The sequence below is a fragment of the Trichoplusia ni genome, chromosome 19 (assembly GCF_003590095.1).
Source record: "Trichoplusia ni isolate ovarian cell line Hi5 chromosome 19, tn1, whole genome shotgun sequence".
Classification (NCBI taxonomy): domain Eukaryota; kingdom Metazoa; phylum Arthropoda; class Insecta; order Lepidoptera; family Noctuidae; genus Trichoplusia; species Trichoplusia ni.
The window spans coordinates 2366833-2394247 of NC_039496.1; the positions used below are offsets into that span (position 1 = coordinate 2366833).

Sequence of the window (27415 nt, forward strand, 5' to 3'; positions counted from 1 at the left end):
CATTAAACTATTCATCTTAGCCAATGTTTTTTGACCCATAAATAAGTAAATTAAGTAAAACCCATAAGTAAAATTTTGAATCCAAATTAGTTACAAAAAAAAATATAAAATAAAATACAAAACAGTATTGTAACTTGTCAAATAAAGTCCATTGCTATGATCGAGCCTACCCATTTCATGACTAGGTAGGAATTATAACACTATTGTGTGGTAAAGAGCATTTTGTAGTTGGGTGAAACATACTATTTTCCACAATGTGCTACAGCTGATAACTGTCAGTGTCCTTGTTTTAGTGTCAGTCAAGTGAAATATTTTGGCGGGTTTACTAGAAAAAGTTATAAAATCGTTAACTTTATTTCCGAGATTTTCTGTAAATAATAATGAAGCTACAATGCCAAGTCGAAGTTATAAACAGGTTGCATAGTAGTTTGAACATAAGATCCAATGGTAAATACTTAAAATCTACTTTAGCATTAGGGAAAGAACCAAAATCTGATGTAGAATATTTTATTCTTCACTTTTCGTCTACAAACAAAAGTGGTACAAAATACCGTGCTAAATGTATAAAGCAAGTGTTTGTAAAGTGTATAAATGAAGGAAAAGCGACCATACGTTTCGAAGAACCGCCTCACGATCTATGTATAAAAAGTGAAGTTATTCAGCTGAAATGTTTCATGAGGATATTGCGATCTGTGCTTACGGGTGATACGAAGAACTTAAACCTGGCTCCATTGTCAAGTTTGAGTGTAACACACAAAGACGCAGCGCCGACTAAACTCGTGATTCGGGATCGAAGTGAATTCCCTGTGAAAGGACTCCCTCGAACTTTGGAATCTCTATATATAAATGGGTTAAACCTCTGTAACTTTAGACGGGAAATCTTACTATTAAAAAACCTTGTGATACTTGATCTTAGTAACAATGCTATTGAAAAGCTGCCACCAGAGTTTGGTAAGAAAATTTACTTTTTTTTGTTGTAATACTTGCCTTTGATGTGTTGAGTAATGTTGTATGTGTTTTCCCTTGCAGGTAGAATGCCAAATTTATGTGAATTATATTTGTCTAACAATCAACTTGGTGTAAAGGATGTAGTAGACTGGAGATGGTTATTAAACACTCAGGTGGGTTAGAATACAAAGTATTTAAAAATGTATACCTTGATTCTTTAGTATATAATACAAAACTAAGGGTGTTACTTTTACCACCATTTTCCTCAAGATAGTTACTGCTTTGGGCCATCTCTTGGCTACTTCTTTTTCACCAATAAGGATCAGCAACACCAACAATGTCTAGACTAGGGCATAATATATGCAGGTTAAAAGTACAGATGTCATTGTATTTGCCATGGTGGATGTTGGCCATTATGATATCCAAAGAATAATGATTGGAATAGACCTTGTAGAGGACCTGTTAAGCATACACTCATTTTGACATTTTATGTTCCAGATATCTCAAAAACTTAAACTATTAGACATAAGTGGTAACCAATTGAAATACTTACCAAAACCAATTTGGAAATTACAAAAACTAGTCACACTTAAATTGGATAATAATCTTTTAGAGAAATTGCCTACAACACTTGGTCGGATGAGCAGCTTGAGGTAATTTGTACTTAAAATATTTTTTATGCCTGTTTTTCAAGTAAAAACTCGAAATTTTACAAGTATGTATATAGATACACTGATGTATAGCAAGATATAATTTTCAAATATAAATTAATTCACTCCTGTTACCTATTTTTTTTATCCAATAATTATTAAAAAAAATTCTTACAGGCATCTCACAATGACCCAAAACAGACTGACAACACTACCTTGTGGATTATTACAATGCCGTTTAGAATACATAGACCTATCAGAAAACCAACTGGACGCCCAAGAAACCACCCCAGAACCATGTAAAAGTACTCCTTGGGAATTTTACATTGGCAGTCTGGTTGATATCACCTCCAAAGTTGTATTAAAAAATAAGTTTTACTATGCTCCCAACATAATACCATGGACTTTGGTAGAGTTCTTAGATAATGCTAATATGTGTGTCTGTGGCGCTCCAGTAGTAAACAACAGATTCTACATGAATAAGGAGTTCCAATTACGAGATTATTTCCATGTTGTTGTTTTTAATAGCAATCGAAAAAGTACTGTTACATTTCAATGTTATTTCTGTTCACATAAGTGCTTGAATAGGTGATTAGGAAATAAAATTAAGGATTTAAATACTTTGAATATAATATTTATTAATGAAAAATGAGTAATAATTTTCTTAATTAAGACCTTCAAGCTTCCAACTGACGTCTGGGATAACTGGGGCTATCCTTATGTGTGGTTCTGAAAGATAAGAATGAAGTAAGTATCTTTATTATGTAGTTTGAATATTTTTAATGCCACATAATAAATAAAAAACAAACAATTTCGTCCAAAAAATAAATATTTTTTAGTAATTTAGGAAATCTTTCAAAATCTGAATTAATAAAATCAAAATTATGTTAATAATTTAGGTGTAATGAGACAAAATTATCAGAACAGTAATAAAAATAATTAATGATGAAAATTTAACAAAGGTAAGTTATGATCAGGGACCGGCCGGATACTCATTGAAAGGGTTTTTGAAGGGGTTTTTTTAAGCGCTTCAAGAAAAAACCCTATGACATATGTTACACCTTCGAACGGATTACTGTAACCCTGTTCCGAACAGGTTACCCTTTCACTACCCTGTAACACTGTAACAGGGTAACCCACTCCAACCTAAGACAATGTAATATGCACTCTTTATCATAGACATTAGTTTGAAAATAGTATAACCACGAGCGCACGTGACATCTTACCGCCCAGCGGCGCCATTGTTGCATTTACCGAGCGACTTGTAAACATGGAATAAAAATCATTGTGGATATGACCTTACAGTTTAATTTTGCTTGTCGCACATTTCAAACGTTGTGATATATATTTTTCGTGTCTATACTTGTACACCAGGGTCGATAATTTTTAAAACCAAAAAATAAAATAGTAGGATCAAACCCATTAGAAAAGTAGGGGAATATAATAAAAATGAAAGGAAAAATAATTTACGGGCGATCTGAGGTCGGGAAGGGGGTGGGAGTGACGTTTGAAGAGTAAAAAACGGTTTTTCTCGATTTCCGGCAAAAGTAAAATTCGTATCAAAAAAAGTCAAATGGCAAAGTTGTAGGTAATAAAAAGATCTAAAACTTTTGTGTTTACATTTTTTTCACATAACCTCAAAATTTATGTGAAAGATCCAAAAAACCAAGATTGTGGTTTTTTATTTTTATTTTTTACAAAAATTTATTTTTGTAACGAAATTTGGTGAAAGCTTACTTTTTTATATACGCTGTAATTTATTTGATTAAAAATATTTATTTTTTCACCTTATTTTGAATTAATATAAAAAAAACACTAATTTTCAATCGAAAATTCACCCGTCATGTCTTCTCAGAAAATGCAAAAAATGAAAAAAAAACTTGATTTTTTTTTAAATTATTATAAATAATTTCATCTAAAAAATTTGATTTGAGGTTTTAGGCTAGGTATATAAAATTACGCTGCAACTAATAGGAGCGAAGATTTAATGGAAAATGCGGCAAATACGGGGAAAAATATCAATCTTCGAGGGCTTTCGTTCAAAAATTCCTAACTTATATCTTCTAACCACGCGGACGAAGTCGCGGGCAACAGCTAGTTACCTATATGAAGTTTCGCGCGTAGGTAGTTTGTCCGAGAGGCGCGAGTCGCGGCGCGACACGTCGGCGATAGAAGAAAATCAGCTGTAGTCTTAGTAAAGCAATGAGGGGCCGCTAGGGTGCAAGTATGCAGCTCAAGTTTAGTGGGTAATTCAGGGTAACACGAATAAAAGCCTTTCGTGAAGGTAACCACTTCAAAGGGTTAAGTTATTGAAGGGGTTAACCCCTTCACGTGGTTACCCTAATGAAGGTGTTAACCATTTCGCTGGGTTTCGAGGATGTAACTCGAACAAAAGGTAACACTGCGATATGAGTTACCCCGTGTACGGGTTACCCTGTCAAACGGCTTAACTCTAAAGTGGGGTTGTCCGGTCCCTGGTTATGATGCAGGAGCACAAGCCTCTTTGCACGTTCTGGTAACAGCCTATTCCTCTTTTAACGCGAGCCGACGTCTTGACCGGCGTAAGCCTGTTTGCACTTGTTTACGCGTCTTTCGATTGAACCGAGTTACTCGGCCGAGTACTCGGTTGAAAAAAAATTGAGCCGAGTAAAATTCGGTACTCGTTATCGTTACTCGTTACTCGGCAAAAGTGTTACTCGGCGCATCTCGCTTACACGGGATTTTTATATATTAGATAGAGTATTTATATATATGTACATCTGGGGATATACTACATTAGTACAATTTTATGTTTAAGTTATACTTAATTAATAATGTACAATGTCATTCCAAGTTTACATAATTATATCAAGAGAGAGAAAAGCTTCGTTACTTGTTTATTTTAGAGGATTAATATAATCAATCAAGTCAAGTATTATATTAACTAATTTCTATTCATCGATAAATTTATTTAATCAAGCATTGCCGTATGTAAGTAAAAAAAAGTATATGAGAATGACAAAAATCGTAGTTTCTTTTTTACTGAAATGATAATTCTATTTGAAATCCTCCAATCATCTGAAATCCTACTACTCCAGTATTATTGAAATGGAAATATGAAATTCGTTGAAAACTCTTTAATTAAAGTTAAGAAACAACACTTACCAAGAGTAGCAATACCTTGTGGTATTATACTTTGTCCTTCTGGTACATTCAGAGCTGCTATAGAAGCATTAGTCGCTTCCAATACAAGATCATTTGTCCAAATGTCTTTAAAACTGTCCTTCATTTCTTTCAACACCTTCTCCAAAGATGTCTAAAACAAAAAAAAAAGTATATATTTTCGTTCCTTTAAAAAAAATGGGAAGAGATTTACAACATTACCTGTAGAATATAAGGTTCTTTGTCCTTACTGAAGTAACTCAAGGCAATGACAATTTCCTTCACCTGCAGCCTTAGATCAAAGGTACCAGTAACTAGGTTATGTAAAGCCATCACCAAAGCAACATCTTCATACTGAGAGCCCTCTTTGAGTGAAGCCACTTTACGTTCATGCTTTCTTCTGTTCTTACTTGAACGGAATGACCGACTGTAAAAAATAAAACGAATGTTAATAAACAGAAATATGTAAATGCACTTTGGATTTTGGGACCACATTTCCCTTTTTAGATGAGTATAGACTTAAAGAATATATTCAGGTAAAAATATAGGGCGCCGCTAAACGCAAATAAAAGTCGCCGGGACAATGCAAAAATTGGAGCGTTAACACAAGAATGGTTTGTGGAGCCTAGAAACAGATTTCTTTTTTAATGTTCAACCAAGACCGGCTGAACATCATCATCATTTATTGTTATGTAATATTAAGTATCCAAATAAACTCATTCTACTTACGTTGATCCCCGAGATGATGAAGCCAGTGTACTTCCAGCATCGGAATATAAATCGCTGTCTTTGTTCGCATAGAAGTCGATATTGTCGACTGGATGTTTGATCTTATTTTCTCTGACGAATAGAAGACGTTCGCGATGTTTTATAAATGTCACAAAATTAGTTTCAATCAGATTTTTCATATTGTTATACTCTTCTATTACTGCTGGTAATAACTTTTCTTCTGCAATACAATAATGTTTTAAATTTACAAATCGAAAGAGAAATAATATCCATTTTTATTTACATTTACGAATTTTACCTTTCAAGTTTAATTTATTGTATTGTGAACAAAGTCGAATGGCTGTCTTGTACTGTCCACATTCAATAGCATATAAAATGGTTTGTTCTTGGTTACCACAAAATTGGTCTAGAATAGATAACGCTTCCTTGTGGCGTTTTTCCTGTTTCAATCCTTCTACTAAATCCCTGAAAAACACGATAAGATATAGAAGAAATATTTTAAGGAAAACAATTGCAATTTAAGTTGAGTAGAACAACTTACCAGCACAAACTCTTAAATTGTTCTTCTGGCCACGAGTGTGCTAATCCTATTGCTAATTCCCATTCCAAAGCATCTTTATAGCATTCAGTTGCTTTATCCAAACTGTTAGCTCTTTCGTAAATAATACCGGCCTCTGCGTATTGTTTCTTCAATTTCAAATATAGACCGAAATCGTCTGATATTTCTTTGAATATATCTTCAGCAGGCGAGAACAACGCTAAAGCTTCGCGGTACAGGCTGTGGTACTTCACAAATGTTTTCAACTCATTGTGTCTGGTCGGTCCACACAATACAAGGCTCTCCACAGCCCTATCGAATCTCTTCAAATGTTTATTGATCGTAAATCTCTTGTAGTTTTCTTCCATTAGATTAAGCTCGTCCAGAAAGGGTACATATTCTTTCGGGTCTTTCTGTGACTTGTATGCGACTAGTAAAACTAAGTCGAAATCATATATACCTAATGCCACATCAAACAAATGGTTTACATCTACCATGTAGAGTAAATATTTCAGAGCTTCATCAGACCCAACAGGTAATTTTGAACCAGCTGATTCTTGCAGTTTTAAGTCTTTGACAATCAATAAAGCTTTCTCCAAATCTTCAACTGAGTTCTTCTTAACATATGTCGTAAGTAGTGGTAAAACTCTACTGGCACTGTCTGATCTGTTCCTGAGGTATTGTCTAACAATATCACAAATCTTTTGGATTTTTAAAGCCACCTCACTCTTCTGCTGTTCCGGTTTGCTGGTGTAACTACTCGAGTACATTGACTTCGTAACATCTTGATTCTCAAGGTCTGATAAGAACAGATTCAACCATGAATTGTTTTGGATGGATTCCAAAAATATATCAATATGTTTTATGAACTTTTCTGGGTCATGGTCATAGATCAGATTTAAATTGATTCTCTGTTTTCTCATTAGGTCAAACGCCTCGTAATACTGAAGGCGGTCTAGAAATTCACCAATAATCTTCAATGATAAAGGTCTTGGCTGAATAGTTTCCAGGTTACCTCTTGGCAATTGAAACACAGTTCTTGTGTCATTGGGTACAGCAATGACAAGTTTTGATCCCCTTTCAATTTTCCTCTTATAAACATGGTTTGACTCATTCTTCTGATATTCAATAATGTCATCCAGTCCTGGCTTAGTCAACTCAGTACATAGGAGTAAATGCTGTAATGTTGTCAACAGAAGGAAATGCGTGTGAACGAAAAAGGAACTGACACCGCTCATCGCTTTCTTGTTGTCAATAAAAAGATTGTTCTTGTGTGACAATCCAATAAAATGTAAGTCGTTTTCAATTGAGAATACATTAAATTGAGGACATGGAACACCAAATGACACATCCTGAATTTCTGTAGTCTCTCCTAGGGTGTACTGGAATATGTTACCATTTTGGAGTTGCAAAAACAATTTGGAGTCTTCAGAAGGGTGAGACTGAACTCTAGCCACTGATGCTGGTAAGGTAATTGTATTTTTCTTTTCAATTTTTTCTCCACTTACTTTATACTCCACTAAACTATAAGTATTCTCTTCAACCGTAACACATACAAAGGTTTCAGCATTTGCCCAAAACCAGTTAAAGTTTTGGAATGGGAAATCATAATGGTCAATTTCAAAGGTATTAAAAACTTCATACTGCAGAGGAAACTTATTAGTCTGCTTGTAAAATATGAGCCTATAGTCAGCAGTGCAAGCAAAAAAACAATTAGGAGTTAATCCTTCCTGATTTTGAGGGGCAAAGTGGACAGAATTGACATTACTGCTAAGTTTTATTTCAAGGGATGACATTGGTGGTGGCACAACAGTCTGTCTAAAGCCTGTAACTAAGAGTTTATCTCCATCTATAACAGCTACCACAGCATCATCATCTGATCCATAACCCCTACTGTGATCCACATTCCAAATCCAAGTGTAAGAAAAATGCTTGCCATTGTGTAAAAAGACATGTAATTTTTTATTGTTGGCAACATCAAAGTCATTGTCCCACATTATTTTACTAATTTTCTGTTCACTGTTGAATACCAAAGATTGTTTGAGATACCAGTGGTAGTTGCCAGTTGTAAAAAGCAGTAAGAACTGAGAATTTTTCTCCATGTCCTTGCATTGTAATGTTAAAATTTCAGAGTCAGAACTCCAAGTTATATTTTCAACTATTGTATTGGAATTGATGGGAATATCAAACTCTCCATGTTTCAAGCCATTCTTTTCAAAGAATGATAAAATATGTTTTTCATTTATTTTCTGTGTAGTAGCAATGACATTTCCACTGGGTCTCCATTGTAAATTGGACTCTAAACCTTGTTGCTTCTCACTGGTATACTGTAAGCAACCTTCTTTGTCAAAAACTTTGAACCTTCTGATACCATCCCAAGTAAAGCCAACAGCAAATAAGTTGCCATCACCTCTCCAGGATATTTTTACTGTGTCATCACTTTTTATTTCCGGATCTGTAATGTTAAGTAAAAGTAACAGAATATAAGTTACAAAATTATCTAAAAAATAGGGTTTTGTACAACCAGAGAGATTCTTATTTTAACTTTCATTAAAGTGATATGACAGATAGGGAACTACAGACATTTTTTTTAAATTTAGTTTATGGTTAGGATAGTATTTACCAACGGTGACTTCAGTCTTCACTTTAGCAGCTTGTTTTCCTGCTGAACCATGGAACTGAGTTTCTTTTTTCCCCCATCCAACTGTTATGAACTGTTTCTCTCCAAACTCTTCATTTAAAAGATTAACTTCACTCATAGGATCAAACATATTCATTAGGATCGTGTTCATCTCTTTTGTAACTAAGACCAGTAGCTCTTGGTCTGGGCTCCATTCCATGGCCTAACAGAATAAAATAAAAAATCTTGTAAGAATTTAATGAGGCTTACAACAATTATTACAAACAATTTTCTATTTTCATTCTAGACTTAATAATATTTGGACGCTGGAAACAGTAGAATATTATGGACTTATTTTATGTAACACCTGTTGTAACAATATTCTTCCAAATAAACAAATTATTATTATTATTATTATAATAACACAAGTATTTGGTAAGCAAACAAAACGCTTGTTTATTTTTTTTTTACAACTTATCAACATTTGTTGCGGGTATTCTTTAGTAATCGGCTGCATTCATAGGAGTGTGGGGATAGGGGGAGGGGGGAGGGGTGGTGTCCAGGATATACCCACTAAAGGGAAAAGATGCGGAAACGTATATTTTTTGAGATTTTTTGAAATTTAGTTTTGCGGTTAGGAGTGTCAAAACGGTGTTATTGGCTCGGTCGACGGAGCCCCGCTTCGCGGGGCTCCTACTTCTGGGTGGTTTAAAAATAAATAACCACGAAGTGGTTGGCGGGGTCTATTCGCTCGCTTCGCTCGCTCAACGACCCCGCCAACCACTTCTAACCTAACCTGTCCATGTCGGGGTGCTCCGAGTCGGGGTGTTAACTATGATGATGGTTCTAGATTTAGTTTTATACATTTCAACATTTTACATAAATTTCGTTTTATATGATAATCATCATAACAATTTAGAAAAATCACAATACGAAAACACGGAACATAAACAATCGCGAACGAAAAGCGAATGAACTAAATGAACTATTGGAATGTAATTACACTCTTTGACAGTTGAGTGACACTTCAATATGACGGTTAGAGTGAGAAAACACTAGTTTTTGCCATACATTATACAATTTTCTGTTTCATTTTTGAGAATTAACCTCAAAACTTTAATTTAAGATTTCTCAAAAACTACACATTTCCGCACAAAAACACTTTATATTATAACTCGGGGCATCATTGCCGATCTATTAAAACCAAAAACACCCAGTAATTCGTGCAGCCCGTTTCTAAAGTCAACCCTTTGTTGCTTTGTCTTTATTACAACAATACAAAGAAATAGCTATTCAGTTGGCATATAAGTCCTAGGCATTTCTCAGGAAACCAAAGAATCATATAAAACATGCGTTTATATTGTAAATTCACTTACCAATAGTCCATTGTCACAAACTCCGGCTAATTCACAATTACTGCCATGATTGTGACTTAAGGTTATAAGCTCGCCATTTTCAAATCCTACACACAGAGTATTGGTGATTGTAAGAAATGTGATGTTTATAGGTTTGTTCTCAGGTGAAACGATGTCTGTAAGGTCTCTAGTCCATTTTATTTGACTATCTTCATCAAAATTAATTACACTAAGGTTATGTGTACAAACATATAGTTCACTGGATGAACTTTCTTCATCATGAGCATTGCAAACTATAAGGTTCTCCCCTGATTCGTGTTTGAGATCTCTTATAGAGACTTCCCATAAATTTAAGTTCTTCATCTTTAGAAATTACAGTTTAATACAATCATAAACACGTTTTACACTGTACATTCACAAATGACAAAACCAAAACAAGTGGCATGACCGACATGACGATGACATATGTTTATGACAGTTAGAATGTGAAACTTTGATTTCGGGCCTTTTGAGCAATGGTAAAATTAATCTATGGAAGTTCAGCTTATTTGCGATAAGTATTTGAGGATACTGATTTAATGTTGTCATTTAAGGATTATGAAATATGTATTTAAAACTAATCCATAATATGGCGTACACCTATCTTCTCTGAAAAGTTCAGTCAGAGTACAGTCATTTATTATTTTTCATAACAGACCGAGTACTTTTTATGAAGCTCACAGGTAGCGGAAGCGGGCCTTTCTCTCATGTGAAATAAATAGTGTTTTGTTCAATAGAACGGAATATCATGGGCATGGCAGAAAAAAATCAAACAAGCCAATTTACATTAATATCTATTATTTATGGAAACACTACATACAACTATTTATATATTACATTTAAACTTTAGGGTAGTAAGTAGTCTCAAACTTCTTTTTACTCCTAGGATATTGGCGCAAAACCTTTGGAATATAAGGAGGAAGGTGATCATCTAACCTTCTATTGAATGGGTTGACATTTTTCTCGAAAGGTCTTCTCTTAGCTTCGAAGAATCGGGTGTTGAATCTTATTTTGTATATCTTTTCCCACAGATAAACTTCAGGCAATAAGAAATGCTTTGGTCTATTTGCAACTAAATGTTTGTATCTGGCTTCCAGCCAGCTGCGTCTGTTATCATCCTCTATGTCAGCAACAACCTGCTCTTCCTTTCCTAAGTATGGTTTCATGTCGTGGTCTCGTTCCTCAGGAGTATTAAGGTAAAACTTTACCAACATTTTCAATACTTCTTCATTGAGACCCTGTACTTTACCATTTTCGATAGTGTCATACAACTTAAAAGGTTTTGTGCCAAAGCAGACATTGTTTTTTGGGTTGCTGTCAAATTTATCATTGTGCATCTCAATTGTGTTTAATTGGTAAGCATACAATGACCATAGCTGACCATTTGTGACCACAGTTTGTGTTACTAAGGGATAGGTTAGGTCATTGTATGTGGTGAAACCTTGGTAATTGGCTTGGGCTAACAGCCATCCGAAACTAGCTTTCATAGCTTGACAATGCAGTGCTTCTAAATTGTCTTGATCTCCAAATGATTCTCCTCTAATGTGACCACGGCCATGATATGATACTAAACCAAATTCGTCATAGTCACCTGGCCAGTAGCCTGAAAATTATGAAATACTAATTAATCAAATTCTTTTATTTTCTTTCATCTACAAAATAAAAGTTAAGAATATGAATGATTATGGATGCAAAATGCAAAAGACAAGAAGAGAAACAAACTTAAGTAGAGAGTACAGAATAGCAGTGGATTAAACAAGGCTACAGGTGATAGATGATAAGGTTCAAAATTGAGAAAAAAAGTGTTCCCCATACCTGGTATATTAGTGCCATGTCTGTGGGTTTCAAAATATCCAACCGTCTTGGGAGTGTGGGTAAACTGTGGGACCTTGAATTCAGGGTTTTCAGCTTCACTGTATGGTATAATAGGTTTTAGAGGAAGTTTGCCTCTTAGAGTTAGCATGGGGGTTCCTGGAGAAACAAAAGGTACCCATTGACATACATGTTACTGGCAATAAATATATTCTGATAGTAGCTTTTACTGACACCAATATTTCCTGCTTAGAATGGAATGGAATAAAACCTGCTTTTTTAAAAGCTGAGAATAGCTTACATGCTTGCAATCAAATATATTTTTTTATAATTAGGGAATAGTAAACTGGTAACTATTAATTTATAATTTTATATTCACCCTATATGCTAGGAAGCAGTTGATATATTTTTGTTTGTTTTCTACAATACTGTCTTGTATTAGGCACACACCTGTCTTCCTTTTAACGGAAAGCTACAAAACTGCTAGCAAATGAGTCATGCATTCTTCTCTGTCTGTATGCCTGGTAAAACATTTAAAAGCCTGTGCCTATGCTAGCTGTACAGATCTGCATAGATTACATAGTTCTTAGATAAAATAGTTCTTTTTATGTAACAATATTACCTATATACTGGACAGGTCTATCTATGGGGTCATCATAAGTATCTTTTAACCATGGGTACTGTTTCCTCCAACGTACCACCTCAAGTGGAGGGTCAACACCACCCACAAACCAGAATGCTTCATGACGAGGTTCAATGTCAACCTGTAAATTATGATATTGGGTGTTAAATAAATGTTTTGGTAGCAGAATCCAATAAAGATGTTAGTAGTCTTAACTAATATCAAAAATCTTATCAAGTTTGATTATTCACATGTTTATTTTAACATAAATGATCAAACAATATTATATAGAACTTTAAAAAAATATTATTATAGAGCGGCACCTGATAATGAAAACAAAAACATGCATAAGTTCAAAAGTTTGTTTTTCAAATTGCTAAAATTAAAAGAAAAACTTACTTGAGAAGACAATATATGATCCAATTTATCAGTTAAATTATTGGTAATGATCCTGTTTATTTGTTTCACTATACTTTGTGCTAAGGCATTTGTCTTTTGTGATTCAATAGAACTCTCATTTGTAACAGGGAAATCTCGGCTGTAAGCAAATAAAAAGGGAATTAGTGTCTTTGAATTGTCTATGTTATAATTTTGGTCATTTTTCTATCTATATTTAAATTATTCATGGTTTTTAATTTTAAAACAGGGTGTAAAACACAATATTAGAATGTATATTTTAAAAATATGTGACAAAAAGTTTCATGTAATAAAATTATGGTTTGTGAAGCCTATTACAGAGATCACTGTGCGAGCATTCCAGCAAGCCTTGTTACTTTTTTGTTGACTACCAGCTTATCAAAATGTTTACTTTACTTTATTTCTATTACAATAATTAACCCACAATACATACTCAATGCCTTCATTTTCTATCACAATAGCTTCTTCAACAAGAGCTTTTATTTCTTGAACAACAAGTTTCGCTGCCTCTTCAGTGTCGTTATAATAATCTGGGAGTTTGTCAACAGGGATAAAATGGCTTCTTGTGTAATACTGTACTAGAGGCATCGTATTGTACGGATTTCTAGTCTCGTTAAACATAACACACTTCCAGCCGTAATAACGCGGCATGTTCAATGCTATCTGCTTCTCTTCAACTGTATTTATTTCCTTAATTTTCTGATATAGAGTTTCTCTTTCTCGTAATTTCCTGGCCTTAAGAGACATATCCAAAATAGGCGGATATTCTGGTGTTTCGGTGTATTCATTTTGTTCTGCTAATGCTGCTTGGGACTGTGGCCTTGTTATTATCTTTTTCAATTTAGGAAAAGTTCTATGAACTCTATTTAGATACATAATAAATTATTTTCAGTCAGCTGTAAGTTTGAAAGTGATCTCGTATTTGGTTAGATAAATTTGATGGAGGTTATGTTTTATTGACGTTCTAAAACATGACTACATTTATGGTTTCATAACCAAGATTAACATTTCATTGAATTTTCCCATTTGTAAAAAAATATACAAATATAATGAAGATTTTATGAATGGAGTTATTAAATTTATTCGTGTGATGAAATATGTTTGTTAGAAAAAACTTTTGTTTGTGCCAATAAACAACCGCTTTCTAAACGAAATAGAGCTGATGCAACGTTTTGACATTAGCTACAGCCTGATAGCCACCTGCCAAATTATCTTGAAATATAACCATTCACTTGAATATTTAACGTAATTTAGTGGCTAATTCTATACGTAATCATGGATGACGATATGGTATTTGATCCCTCTTTAAAGAAGAAGAAGAAAAAGAAGACCGGTTTCGACATAGATGCAGCTCTCGCAGGCGAGCAAGGTGAGAGCACGAGCGTGGAGGCGCCCGCTGGGACGGGTGACGTAGACTTGCCTGAGGATGATAACCTCGATTTGGACAATTTTGGAAAGAAAAAGAAGAAGAAAAAGAAGGCGGTCTTCAACATGGAGGAGCTCGAAAGCACATTACCGGAAACACCTCCGGCCGAGGAGCCGGAACAACAGGAGGACGAAGTTATTGACGATCTGGATCTAGATATTGACTTCTCAAAAACTAAAAAAAAGAAGAAGAAGAAAAACATCGAGGAGCTTGTCCTTGAAGATGACACTAAGGGTGAGGACCAAGAAAATGTGGAAGACGTCAGTGGTGATTTATGGAGCGGCACCGACCGTGATTACACTTACGATGAGCTTCTCGAGCGCGTCTTCGATATCATGCGCGAGAAGAACCCTAGCATGGTCTCTGGTAAAAAGCAGAAATTCATTATGAGACCTCCACAAGTTGTTAGAATTGGTACCAAGAAAACATCCTTTGCCAACTTCACAGAGATCTGTAAAACTCTGCATCGGCAGCCTAAACATTTACTAGACTTTTTATTGGCTGAGTTGGGTACAAGTGGATCTGTGGATGGTAACAGTCAACTCATTATTAAAGGTCGTTTCCAACAGAAACAGATAGAGAATGTGCTTCGTCGGTATATCAAGGAATATGTCACTTGTCATACATGTCGCTCGCCAGACACCATCCTGCAGAAAGATACTCGATTGTTCTTCCTTCAGTGTGAAACTTGTGGATCCCGTTGCTCTGTGGCCAGCATCAAGTCTGGTTTCCAGGCTGTTACTGGAAAGCGTGCTGCCATCCGTGCAAAGACTGCATAGAGTATTAGTGCTTAGTGATAACTAATTATACAGTCAAGGATCTGGGGTACATACAGTAATATTCCTTATTTATGTTGTAATGTTAAAACATAACTTAGTCAGTGGCAATCTGATGCTTATTGTTATATCGGTGATGCAATTGTAAATGAATGCAAGCAACAAAAGTACATACATTTAAATTACTAAAAAATTGTACCTCATGGTATTATTTGGTATGGAAATTGTAGAACAAACTTGAATGAACTAGAATTTTAACACAAATTTTCTAAAATTTTAATCTTTGAATTTAAACAAACCTCCTTGTAAAATATTAGTGATGTGCTCAAATACATTTGTGATTGGTTACATGAGGTGTTGGCTGAATGTACCCCGTTCTAACCCCTATATTTATGTATAGCTCACTTCTGTATTATTCTCATTGATACACAATGGTTTTATAAATGGTTGTTTTATTTCTGATTGCAAATAAAACACATTTTTATTACATTATTTGTATAATTCAACAGTAAAAATAAGAACATCTGGTTAATAAAATCTGAAGTCATGAAAATAAAAACATACAACATTATTTGTAAATAGGTTTCTCAAAAATATGTGCACTTCTCCAATATAAGTTAGTCATAACAAACAAAAACAATTAGTAACAAAATAATAAAAAGCAGCACCACCTTAATTAAGTAAATGAAGTAACATTTTAAAATATTAAAATCAAATTAATTCAACATTTAGTACAAACTACTTCTTGCGAATAACTTGTGGTTCAAAATCATGCTTAATGGCTTTGTTGAGGCTCTCAGCGTACAAGTCAAGCCGCTGTGTCATTGTAAAGCCCCATTTGTCCTTTATTTGGCGGCATAAGTTAAGATCTATCTGTGCTATCAATAAACCATCTTTAATTCTTGATAAGCCTGGAGTTCTTACACCATCTGGGGCAGTCACATAGCTAGACCCATAGAAATGTCCAAATTCTTTATGTGCTGGTTTCCCATCTCCTGAAGTAAACTCATTGGGGAATGTCTCTGTCCCAACTCTGTTAATAGCACAAGTGAAGTAACTGTTAGCTATAGCAGCATTTCTGGCTTCAACAGCCCATAAATGCTCACTAAGACCTGCCACAGTTGCAGAAGGGTTGAATACTATTTCAGCTCCATTGACACCAAACATAAGCCAGTTTAATGGGTGATGGCGCCCATAGCAAATATTTATAGCAATTTTACCAAACTTAGTTTCAAAGACTGGGTGGCCAGTATTGCCTTCAAAGTAATATGTTGATTCATTGAAGTCACCAACACGAGGTATGTGATTTTTACGATGTTTGCCAATGACTTTACCTTCTTCATTTATAACAACAGCTGCGTTCCAAATGGTATCGCCATGAACTTCGTCTCTTTCTAAAATTGGAGAAACTATGACCATTTCATATTTAATGGCCAAGTCTTTGAGAAATTGAGTGCTAGGTCCATTCACAGGTTCGGCAAATTCACACCAAGGTTGCTTTTCTCTGGTGCAGAACGCGAATGGCATACTCCATGCTTCTTGCAAGCAGATGACGTTGACGCCTTCCTCACCTGCAGCCTCGATGATCTTGCCAACTTTATCAAAAATAGCTTGTCTCTGTTCGGTAATTGGCTTATCAGTGGACGCTGCAATGGAATTTTGGATAATTCCGACTTTTACGATTCGTGGTCTCCTAGTTTCTTCTTTCCTTGCCGGGAAGTCGTAAGCAGAGATTTGAAACCCATTTTTCTCTGCATTGTCCTGATTACTTTTCTTTACAGTAAGCTCGTGATGATCAGGTCTTCCATAGTGAATCTTGTTATACTCTTGCAATTCGCTACCAGTTAAAGTACACGCAATGAGGAAATCTAAACTTGGTAATTGTGATGATGCTGCCATCGTTAGTAATACAATATATTTTTTGATATGTTACCAACTAAGTCGCAGTTTTGAATGAAGACTGACTTTAAATTGTCTGATATCTCTTATCAGTTGTTAACATAAACACATATGTATTTACATACGTACATTTACTACTTACAAAAGTTACCTACCTATTATGATAAAAAACAACTAAATATGGAGAAAAAGAGGGCACTTTAGTTCAAGGGAAGTGACATGCACATGTACCAAATATGTATATATAGATCAAAAGGTGCTAATAATACCATAATTAGCAGAAAAAAGTACCATTATTCTGAGGCTTGATACACAAATAATATAATATGGTCATGTGAGTGATTTATTCATCTATTGCGATATCATACGCTGCGACGGCGGGGGCGACATTAAAGTATTCAAAGTCGTTGACACTTGGTTGACGGGAATATGAAGTCGAAAATTAGTTATAGCATAGAGAGCGGCCATCTTAAAAAATGTTTTCAGCAAAAGATTTTTCCAAATTCCAGTAGTATTCATCTAGGCACTAATTAGTACATTGATAGAATCATTAGAAATGGTTTTAGATTGTCACAGTAGCTATATTCAAGTATATTGTTTTGCGTTAAAATGTCGCCGGAAGTTAACGAAAATCAAGGGTCATCTACAATCATTCGGTGTCGAAGGTCATAGGTTCGATCCTTGCCTTGCATGAAATCAGGATATTGTAAGGGTGGGTCACAGGTAATAAATACTTGTGGCGGAGGTCCTTAAATTAAAAAGTAGGTATATTATTACTTGCTTTTGCCTATATGTAGGAACTGCAATATAATATTGGAGATTTATTTATATTCAGTTAATTAATTGATAATATGCATTACTTTGCATTCATTGCAAAAAACATGCTTGAAGGTTGCTATAGTCTAAAGACGACGCTTAAAGCATAATAATAAAGATGAATTCGTAGATTATTTCAAAAATGAAGATGGTACTATTTGCAATATAATGAAACAAAATTCGTCTATTATGATAAAAGTCGGGATTGAAGTTTCCGTGCACCATTTTTTTTAATCATCTGTATCTATTTTTGTTGTCTGTGCAAAATTGACAGCAATGTTTGTTGTAGTTGTGACAGTTCTTTTATCTTCTGTTGTTCTGTTCCTTAGTCTGGTGGTGCATTTATTTTAGAAAAAAAACATGATATTTGTGTGGTTGTGACAAATCTTTTATCCGTCTAATGTTTGTTGCATGATCTGATATATTAATTGTTATCGTGCAGGGTATATTATATAAATCATAATGAATGTGCTTCCTGCCCAACCCGTTGGGATACAGAGTACTGCAGGTGCTGTGCCCATCCGAAATGAAAAAGGTAAGCAAGTTTACACTAACATAGTACTTAGTATCAAGTCTGTAGAACCATCTAAACAAAAACGGATTATATGAACGAAATTCCGAAAGTGCGTAGGAATACATTCAGACATAGCTGAGTGCTCCTTGACAATGCACGCGAAAAACAGACAACGGTTAAAGAAAAGCAGATAGCAATACCCAATAGTGGGCGATTGTAGCTTGACAACGTGATGATAATACAATACTATTCAATTCTTTATTACACACACCATAATGTCATATAGGTGGTCAATCACTAAGTAAGTTTACAACTCATTATGGACCCTGTCTGTGTATGGCCTGAAGCAGGCTTATTCTTTAATAAGTAGTTGTGTACATATATGATTCTTCAAGGTCTGGTGACCTTGTAAATGTGTTTTGAATTTCAAAAAAAACCTCACAACACACAACTTTGAATTCCTTCGAATAGAAATCAAGTTTAGAAGAAAAAAATTGCTGAATTCCTTTAAAACAATAACCAAAAAAACTTTATTTGCACCTTACAATAATTTAAAACAACTTTAAAATAAAATCACAAAACACTTAAGTGTTGTATTAATCTCTAGATTAACATTTTTCACGTAATATTGTCTAGAAAAGGAGTTATGAAACATCAGAAATCTATCCATCCTGTTATATGTCTATGTCTTATAAGGTTACCTAAGTGACACCACACTATAATGTTCAATTTCTTCTATTTACAGGAGAGATTTCTATGCAAAAGGTGAAAGTTCAGAGGTATATATCGGGTAAAAAGCCAGATTATGCTCAAGGAGTGTCATCATCAGAAGATTCTGACACTGAGGACTTCATTGAGCAGCAGAAGCCAGATCGGAGGCAGCAGACTCTACCCCAAGTTATCACCAGAAAAGAAGAACAATTGAGTGATTCTGGAAAAGAGGTAGGTATTATTAAGTTTGGTGCAATTATTGTACTTGAAAGTCAATATTAAGTGAAAACTTCCCCTTATGCCAGTTGGCTTGATGGGATCAGAGGAATTTGTGGCTAAGTTAATTATTACTTTTTGAAATTCAAAAGCTATTGTCTTAATAAAATGTGATGTGACCTGCAAAGTTTGTTTAAAAAACCTTCAGTACAAGATTCTGAAAGGATTGTCAATATGCCTGAATTCAAATGTTTAGTATGTAACTCATAACCTCTCAGCTAACTCTGACTTTATGACAATAGAATCCTGGAAGTTCTAATCAAAAATTTAACTACTTTTTATCTTACCTAGGTTGACGACCCGCGTCTCCGTCGTTTGCGCCAAGCTGCTCAATCACCACCAAGGCGTGCTGAACATAAGCCAGAGATTATTGATGCAGAGCCCGAGGTAGAGTCGGAGAGCAGTGTTGAAGAAGCCAGGGACAGTTCAGAGAGTGAAGATGAACTCGACGAGGATGAAATTGAGAGACGCCGGCAGGCTCTTAAAGCAAAACTTGCAGCCAGGTACATTTAATTTTGAACTCATTACACTACTACATAAGGTGTATAATTCATTGTACATGTATCTCAAGCTGTAGACAGCAGTCAATTTTAAACTGTTTTTGTTGCTACACAAGGTGCATAATTCTCTGTGCCCTCTTATTCCTCAGGGAAGCAGAAAAAGAGGTTCTTGGTAGGGATGACGATGAGGAAATGATGGATGGTGATAAAGAGGAAAGTGGATCATCAGATACAGAATACACAGACAGTGAAGAAGACACAGGTAAAGTAGAACCTGCAATATTATTGATTTATGTTATATTGTTATGCAAATAAATGTATTATCGGTATTATCTAATATATAAAATTCCCGTGTCACGATGTTAGTTAACGTACTCCTCCGAAACGGTTCGAGCGATTTTTATGAAATTTTGCATACATATAAGGTAGGTCTGAGAATAGAACAACATCTATTTTTCATACCCCTAAGTGTTAAGGGTTGCTCACACTAAAAAAATATATGTTATTTTTGGAACGAAATTGTTTTTTTTTTTTATAATGAAGCATTAAAAATACATACAACTAGAAAAAAAAAATTCGGCAAAACGACGTTTGCTGGGTCAGCTAGTTACTTTATATAATCATAAAATATATTTCAGATTAGCTTATGGCTAAGCTATAACTTTATAAGTGAATAGATCACAGGTCAAGTTACGCTTGACGCGATTAGTCCGTAGATTGCGACTAGACCTCCTAGAAGCCGACCTCAACATAGTTGGGAAAAGGCTAGGTTGATGTTGATAAAACATACAATATATTAAATAAGAATTTAAAAAATTTCAGGGCCCAGAGTAAAGCCAGTGTTCGTAAGAGCTTCAGATAGGATGACAGTGCAAGAACGCGAGCGTAAAGTCAAGCAGCAGAAGAAAGAAGAAGCAGAAACAAGGAAGGAGAAAGAAGAAAGACGTAGAGAAGCATTAAAACTTGTTGAGGAAACTATTAGGTCGGAGCAAAGGAATACGCAGGTGAGAAGTTTTACTTGAAACTATGTATTCATACATGGTGAATTGATAGTCAAAAACTTGCGTTCCGATAATTCCACGCATCATTTTCCGCATTTTGTTTGAAGGTGTCACTATATCCACCTCTGTTATAAGACTCTTAAACACAAGCAAATGTATACATACATACATAGGTTATTATTTGGCGTATACTATCACCCTAATATTATAAATGCGAAAGTATGTGAGCGTCACGCCCAAACGGGGGAACTGATTTCTATTTTATTTGGAAGGGAGCTGACTAATAGGATTAACACATAGACTACTTTTATCCGACCTCTGTAAAGGAGGGTAATATTTATCGGCTGTAACCGACATCCAAGCGGGCGTAGCCGTGACCAACAGCTAGAAGTATAATAAGAGTAATAGTGTTCATTCAGGCAATGTTTAACCAAACTCAATTAAATATTTATTTCCACAGGGTGAGCAAAAGGAAGGTAATATCAACGATGTTTGCACTGATGACGAAAATGATGAATTGGAGTACGAAGCATGGAAGTTGCGTGAAATGAAGCGTATTAAAAGGGACAAGGAAGAAAGAGAGGCGTAAGTCAACATTATTTTTAAAATTACAATTAATGGTTAACTCACGCGTAATTGTTTATTAATTTATTCATTGAATTAGTCGGACGACTAGGAAACAAGTAGAGTAATCAGATAAGGGTTTGTCCAACTAATTTCGGACCTAACCGGAGTCCTCAATCATGAGCTGACGCAGCGAGGTCGCGAATGTAATCCTTCTAATGCACGTTTAATTCTAATTGTTTTAAAGCAATTCAGCATATTTTTTCTTTTAAACTTCTAAACCACTTTATTTTATATCTTGAGACAAAAAGGGATGCACTAGACTTTAATGCAACCCTTGTTAAACTTTACTATTACTCATTTCTCTCATCATAAGAGAATATTTTGATGTATGGGTAATTTAATTTGATTAAGAGGTGATATGAACTGGGGTGTAGTAACGCGAGGTATTGATTTTAAATAATTTTAATTTAACATACATTTCACTTACAGTGTTGAGAAAGAATTGTTGGCTATCGAGCGCATGCGCAACATGACCGAAGAGGAACGCCGGGTGGAACAGCGTCTCAATCCCAAGCTGGTTACCAACAAGTCCGTTAAGGGCAAGTACAAGTTCCTACAGAAATATTATCACAGGTAAGTAATTACACAATTAGTATTTTACTTCTCTAATATATAAATTTATCGTGTCGCGGTGTTTGCAGTTGACTACAAACGGCGGCACAAGAATCGGCCCCGTCACTTCGGAAAAGTTTAAACTCTTACGAAACGGCCTGACTGATTCCCATGAAATTTTGTGTGCTTATTTATTTATTTTCAGCACCCTAAATGTAAAGGGTGAACCATCCCTAACATTTTTTCTGCACCTGATATTCCCTCTAAATATTTTATATGGCAAAGCAATGTTTGCTGGGACAGGTAGTAAATTGATAGTTTTAATTTAATACTAGGTCATTTGCTTTGGATTGTATTATTGACGACAAAAATTTAAGGCATTAAATCCTAGTATGTACATTATTTATACTTATCTTTTAATTTCAGGGGTGCCTTCTATTTGGACAAAGAAGAGGAAGTGTTCAAACAAGACTTCTCTGGTCCAACTTTGGATGATCACTTCGATAAGACTGTTTTACCGAAGGTAAGTGTTTTAATCTGCCTGACGGACTAAACAGTTTTTTTTGTCAAATACCCAGTCATCATAGCAAGCTAAAATCTATTGCAGTCGTATAGAACATTCTAACTTACCTACAGACAACGGCAATACATTAGGTAGATAATTACTCCATAACTTAACTTAATTATTTTGTTAACAGGTAATGCAAGTAAAGAAGTTCGGTCGCTCTGGCCGCACGAAGTACACGCATTTGGTTGACCAGGACACAACGGAGTTCGACTCAGCTTGGAGCAACGAAGGTACAGCTGCAAGACTGGCCAATTTCAGAGGCGGAATGAAGCAAGTCTTTGACAAACCTTCGGCCAAGAGGAAGCATAACGTGTGATGTTTAATACTCAGACTGTTTGCTCTGTATTGTAAATAGTAGTTAAGTTTGTTGTAAGTTTTGAGAGAAATAAAGTGTGTATGTTGATTTTTTCGTATGATTTCTGAAATGTTGCGTTATTAATCCATAGTGACTTCTTATTAGTGTGTACATCGATTTAAAAAGATATAAGTTAATATTGATGGCACCGAGAATCGGCCTGGCGACTCCGAGGTGGCCTTAAGAGGCTAAAGAATAAAAAAGAATGGCCTGCCGTTATTACTAATTTAATTGTAAGAAAACAATATTTTTCAAAGATCCTTGCAATTAGACAAGTCTACCGAGGCCAGAAAACAATTGGAAATTATATTATTGACAGATAAAAAATTTAAAAAAACATTTCAAAGTGTAAATAAGCATTGTATAAATGTCCTGAAAAACATCGCGGATTTTAATTAGTCGTACGTCACAAGCCGGGTCTCCCAAATTTTAAAGCGGATTATGTTTGTCATTTTGTATTGTTCAAATTAATACCTACATGGAAATAAAATGGAAAAAATTCGTGTCTAATATTGTTTAATTAAATTATCTATATAACGGGTTCAATAGATTTCTATTTCTAATACCCAGTCATCATACCTACAAACACAGATTTAAACACATACCATGTTATAACATTAAGCTTATGGCATACCTACCTAAAACTTTAAAGAAGTAGATTCTTAGCATGAACGTCAGATTCATCAGCCAGGTCTTACGAGTTTGAACGGATTTAACAAAGAACTTCGATCGTTACCAACTTTTATACCGCGGCGAGAGAGCGATGACATAAGAGATTCCAACTTGATTTATGTGTTCGCTCTATAGCTAGACCATCTGTTGTGTTATTTAACTTACGCAATTCGTTTTAGTTTGTTAATTGACCATATAAAGTTTGGGACATTACTACACGTTTATGACTTGAATTAGAATCAAGTGTGAACGTGTTTCGGTGCGTTTTATTGGCAGGATGGCTGTTAATTTAAGTAGTATATGAACCAGCCCTTTTACGTCTAAGTTAGTGGCGTCAACAGTCATTCTCAACTACGAATCAAAATACTAAACTGGTATTGGAAAATCTAGGATTCATTCCTAGTTCTTTTTTGAGTAATAAATAATAACCAAAATAATAATTGTATACACTAAATATATTTTAAAAATAATTCATAATAACAAATATTTGCACCTAAGAGCATCAACAATACGAATAACAAATAGTAGATACATAATTACAAAACTACAAGACAATCATAAAAATAATTAACATCTATCAAAACAATAAGTACGTAGGTATATCGCCTAAAAACATAAATATAACCTAAAATAAAACACTTTCGAAATAAGTAAGTCGCGTTAAGCATTATGACACTTTGTTGTACCGCGATGTTCAAGCTCTTTATAATGATCAGGGTCTGGTTGGGGTCCACTTCGACTCATTGAACCTCGAGTAAGGTGCCATACGCGACCGTATTTAGGGGCGTGAGCACTGAAATAACTATCCTTTAGCCTCCACCCATATTCCCATCCACTAGTTTCTCTTAAATAATACTTCTTTTCTGGAATGATTACGCCTCTCCTTCTGATATACATTGCGCGTCCGAAGTGGGGTATACCTTCGTATATTATGTTCTTTTCTTCCGGATCGATAGGCCGCATTACCGGATCTTTCGACAGATCAGTATCTGGTCGTGCAAGTCGAGGGTCTTCTTTGGCGTCCCCAAGGCCTACATCAATGATAGAATGTCCTTTCCTCAAGTCAGCTATGCCTGGTATGTGGACCCCATCTCGAATCCCTTTTTTCCTCCTGTTTACTCCCCCAGAAATGCTGTCCCTTGTGACAGTGGCCATGCCAGCAATCAACGAATTTTCTGCAACATCCTGTTCATAATATCCTTTCTCTTCCCGGTTTAAAGTAGCTGCCTTTTGCAATTTGTCTCCATGTATAGTGTTCCATTTCATTCGAAGGAGGGCTGTTTTCTCATAAGTTTGTGTTAGAAACTTTATAACATCCGGATTATTTATATCCATTAAAGGCATTTTGGAGATTTAGAAGAAAAGGATTAAGAAAGAATAGGGAATAAAGTTAAAAAAAGTGAGAAAATAATAATTGCTGGGTCGAAATTTGACGTTTCTAAAAAGGCACAAATAACTATTTTTTTAATCGACTGTTTAAAAACGTTCATAAAAAAATCAAAACAGGACATATATCTATTGTTTGTGGTGAGCAAATCATGAGTGGGTATCCGCATTGAGCGATACTGGTATTGGATTCTAAAAATACCTATTTAGGTAGAAAATGTTGCTCTAATGGTAATCACTTATCACACACGTCGCGGAGAAGATGGATACAAAATATTTCATGCCAAATGCAGACAACATTAAGCTGGTACCTTAATAAGTCATACATTATATACACCAATGATACATATTTTCGTTACAAAAAGCATCGTAGTGCGTAATTAGTACAGTGATAACATTAGAAAAGTCTGTGAATGTGCACTATCGCCATGAGGGGTAAGTAAAAGTTTCGGTGTTACACTACAGTACCGAGGGGCCGATGTAATTTGGCACGTAGGGAAAGAGTAGCAAAATGTCGCCCTCTTTGTCTCACACAACGTTTATGTATACTTTGATCTCACTTTAACAAACTCTGATCTTTTTTCCGAACCGCTGAGTTACGTTGGCGCTACTGTAGGTAGCCAATGTGGGTAGATGATAAAAGTTTTGTCCCGTTGTGGCTGTTGTGAACGTTTTGTTGGGACGTGTCGAGCTCTAGGGTTTTTAAATTGCTTCTACCCTTCGCACAACACTTTCACACATTCAAAAGTTCAACAATTTCACACTTCCATTCAGAACTTACAGAATTTTGAGGCCATTGTTTAATCAAGTTCCATATATGCCTGGAAAAAGGTAAGTATCTTTTAGAAAATATGTATAATTTTGTATATATTAAAAACTGCATATTGTAATAGGTTGAGTGGTCTGCTGTTAAAAGCGCTCTATTTCAGTCTATCACACAGAATAATTTTAACATGTCAGCTGTGCCCCATTAGAACAGTAAATACGTTTTATTGTATTTAATAAGCGAAAATGACTACATTCAATCAATTATATAGGTACTTTTCGTATTTGAGGTGGAATAGTTGAAACATCATTACCTAACTACTTCGACCTGATTTAAATAAATAAATTTATCCTATTATTTATTTCATTTAAAATATGTATGTAAGAAGGTAAGTAATACAAAATATTTGCCACTAAGACTTTATTTGCAGATATTATGATACGAAAATACAGAGGAAGGCAATTTAACAACAATTGTATTCTTCTATTATTCAGAACCTACACATCTTTTGTATATACGTTCGGTAGGCGGCTCGTAGTGTGGTGGATCGGGATGGACCCCAGACAGTCTGTACAAGTCATGGAAGAAAGCGTCGTACTTCGAGTGTTTTGAGAATCCATAAGTTAGGTCGCTATCGTTTAATCTCCACCCATAAACGCTGCTAGTTGGACAAGAATTGTACTTGTCTTCTGGCATTTTAAGGTTTCGGGCAGAAAGGTATGTTTTACGACCACCGCCTAATGTCAACGGCTTGTAATGAAGGTTGGATACTTCATGCTCTACTGGTTTCATTACAGGCTCGTCAGGTTCTGGCTTGTCAGCTAGAGGGTTCAAGTAGGTTTCCAATTGTGGCTTACGCCTCCGATGCTTATTGTTTTCGTCATGTTGAATCTTCAGCGCTTGGATGCTATGTTCCACATCATGTTTCAGTATATCATTTTCTGTACGCTGATGGTGGCGTTCTGTGAACTGAGCCCTCGCAATTTGTTCATCTTTGTGTTTCAGAAACCATCGAACCCTTTCCCGATTTTCGTATCCATTTCTTTCAATAATACACTTTAATGTCACTGGATCAGTGTAGTCCAAGGGCATAATATTATTTATTTAAAATCTTGAAAAAATCGAACATTACGAATAGTATAGGTAAAATAATAAAATACATTTGTTATAAAAATTGCAAAAAATCAAGTCAAAAGTGCATGTTTGATGGGTAAAAAGCCCACCACAGAACACTCCGACTGACAGTAAGAAACTGACAGATGAATATTGAAAGAAATGCAGGAAACTCTTTGGTAGAACTAAAAAGAGTAGTGTTATAATTAAGGCGGAGTACAGCCTACTTTTGCGAAAAATATTCATCACTTTTACATCAACTTTTGTTGACTAAGCAGAATAAGTGGACGAGCGCGACTCTGACTCGCGACACAGCCTTAAAGATAGGCAAAAATATGGTCATTTATCCACATTACCAAGCAATATTTGACTTCAAAATTATTTAGGTTCTGTTGTTTTTTCAGCAACAGAAATACATCTTAAGAGGATATCTCATCTGACTAGCTATTACGGTTTATGAGAGACGGATGGACAGTCGAACAGACCGTGAACCCTATTACTCTAATTATTGTTCTTCTTAAAAGTAATATAAATGCTTCCTCAAGAAGTTTGAACTGTTATTGCCATTTTTTACTCCTCCCTTTTA

General features: G+C 35.1%; 8 protein-coding genes across 8 annotated transcripts; 3 read left to right on the forward strand and 5 right to left on the reverse strand.

The window, feature by feature from the left end:
• The first annotated feature begins 197 nt into the window (after window positions 1-197).
• Window positions 198-2250, forward strand: LOC113503365 (leucine-rich repeat protein 1). Its single transcript, XM_026885262.1, has 4 exons — window positions 198-951; window positions 1030-1121; window positions 1447-1601; window positions 1776-2250. The coding sequence occupies exons 1-4, from the start codon at window positions 381-383 to the stop codon at window positions 2188-2190; spliced, it is 1233 nt and encodes a 410-aa protein (XP_026741063.1). The 5' UTR covers window positions 198-380; the 3' UTR covers window positions 2191-2250.
• On the reverse strand, window positions 2211-10421 carry LOC113503364 (putative elongator complex protein 1). The gene is made up of 8 exons (XM_026885260.1): window positions 10003-10421; window positions 8630-8849; window positions 6010-8461; window positions 5767-5933; window positions 5469-5688; window positions 4962-5166; window positions 4743-4893; window positions 2211-2327 (listed from the first exon to the last, which is right to left on the reverse strand). Exons 1-8 carry the CDS (start codon window positions 10342-10344, stop codon window positions 2263-2265), a joined length of 3822 nt encoding a protein of 1273 aa, XP_026741061.1. The 5' UTR covers window positions 10345-10421; the 3' UTR covers window positions 2211-2262.
• Window positions 10422-10801: 380 nt separating this feature from the next.
• On the reverse strand, window positions 10802-13820 carry LOC113503435 (28S ribosomal protein S30, mitochondrial). Its single transcript, XM_026885412.1, has 5 exons — window positions 13305-13820; window positions 12854-12992; window positions 12455-12596; window positions 11836-11991; window positions 10802-11623 (listed from the first exon to the last, which is right to left on the reverse strand). The coding sequence occupies exons 1-5, from the start codon at window positions 13745-13747 to the stop codon at window positions 10860-10862; spliced, it is 1644 nt and encodes a 547-aa protein (XP_026741213.1). The 5' UTR covers window positions 13748-13820; the 3' UTR covers window positions 10802-10859.
• Window positions 13821-14036: 216 nt separating this feature from the next.
• Window positions 14037-15517, forward strand: LOC113503347 (eukaryotic translation initiation factor 2 subunit 2). The gene has a single exon (XM_026885234.1). It carries the CDS (start codon window positions 14147-14149, stop codon window positions 15074-15076), a length of 930 nt encoding a protein of 309 aa, XP_026741035.1. The 5' UTR covers window positions 14037-14146; the 3' UTR covers window positions 15077-15517.
• A 34-nt stretch (window positions 15518-15551) lies between these two features.
• LOC113503346 (beta-ureidopropionase-like) lies at window positions 15552-17376 on the reverse strand. The gene has a single exon (XM_026885233.1). It carries the CDS (start codon window positions 16970-16972, stop codon window positions 15812-15814), a length of 1161 nt encoding a protein of 386 aa, XP_026741034.1. The 5' UTR covers window positions 16973-17376; the 3' UTR covers window positions 15552-15811.
• Window positions 17377-18250: 874 nt separating this feature from the next.
• LOC113503395 (microfibrillar-associated protein 1) lies at window positions 18251-22940 on the forward strand. Its single transcript, XM_026885332.1, has 9 exons — window positions 18251-18323; window positions 19048-19244; window positions 19581-19792; window positions 19939-20051; window positions 20612-20793; window positions 21251-21375; window positions 21847-21990; window positions 22396-22492; window positions 22668-22940. Exons 1-9 carry the CDS (start codon window positions 18251-18253, stop codon window positions 22851-22853), a joined length of 1329 nt encoding a protein of 442 aa, XP_026741133.1. The 3' UTR covers window positions 22854-22940.
• A 1061-nt stretch (window positions 22941-24001) lies between these two features.
• On the reverse strand, window positions 24002-25027 carry LOC113503396. The gene has a single exon (XM_026885333.1). It carries the CDS (start codon window positions 24906-24908, stop codon window positions 24225-24227), a length of 684 nt encoding a protein of 227 aa, XP_026741134.1. The 5' UTR covers window positions 24909-25027; the 3' UTR covers window positions 24002-24224.
• Window positions 25028-26121: 1094 nt separating this feature from the next.
• Window positions 26122-27197, reverse strand: LOC113503397. Its single transcript, XM_026885335.1, has one exon. The coding sequence runs from the start codon at window positions 26806-26808 to the stop codon at window positions 26203-26205; it is 606 nt and encodes a 201-aa protein (XP_026741136.1). The 5' UTR covers window positions 26809-27197; the 3' UTR covers window positions 26122-26202.
• Window positions 27198-27415: the final 218 nt, after the last annotated feature.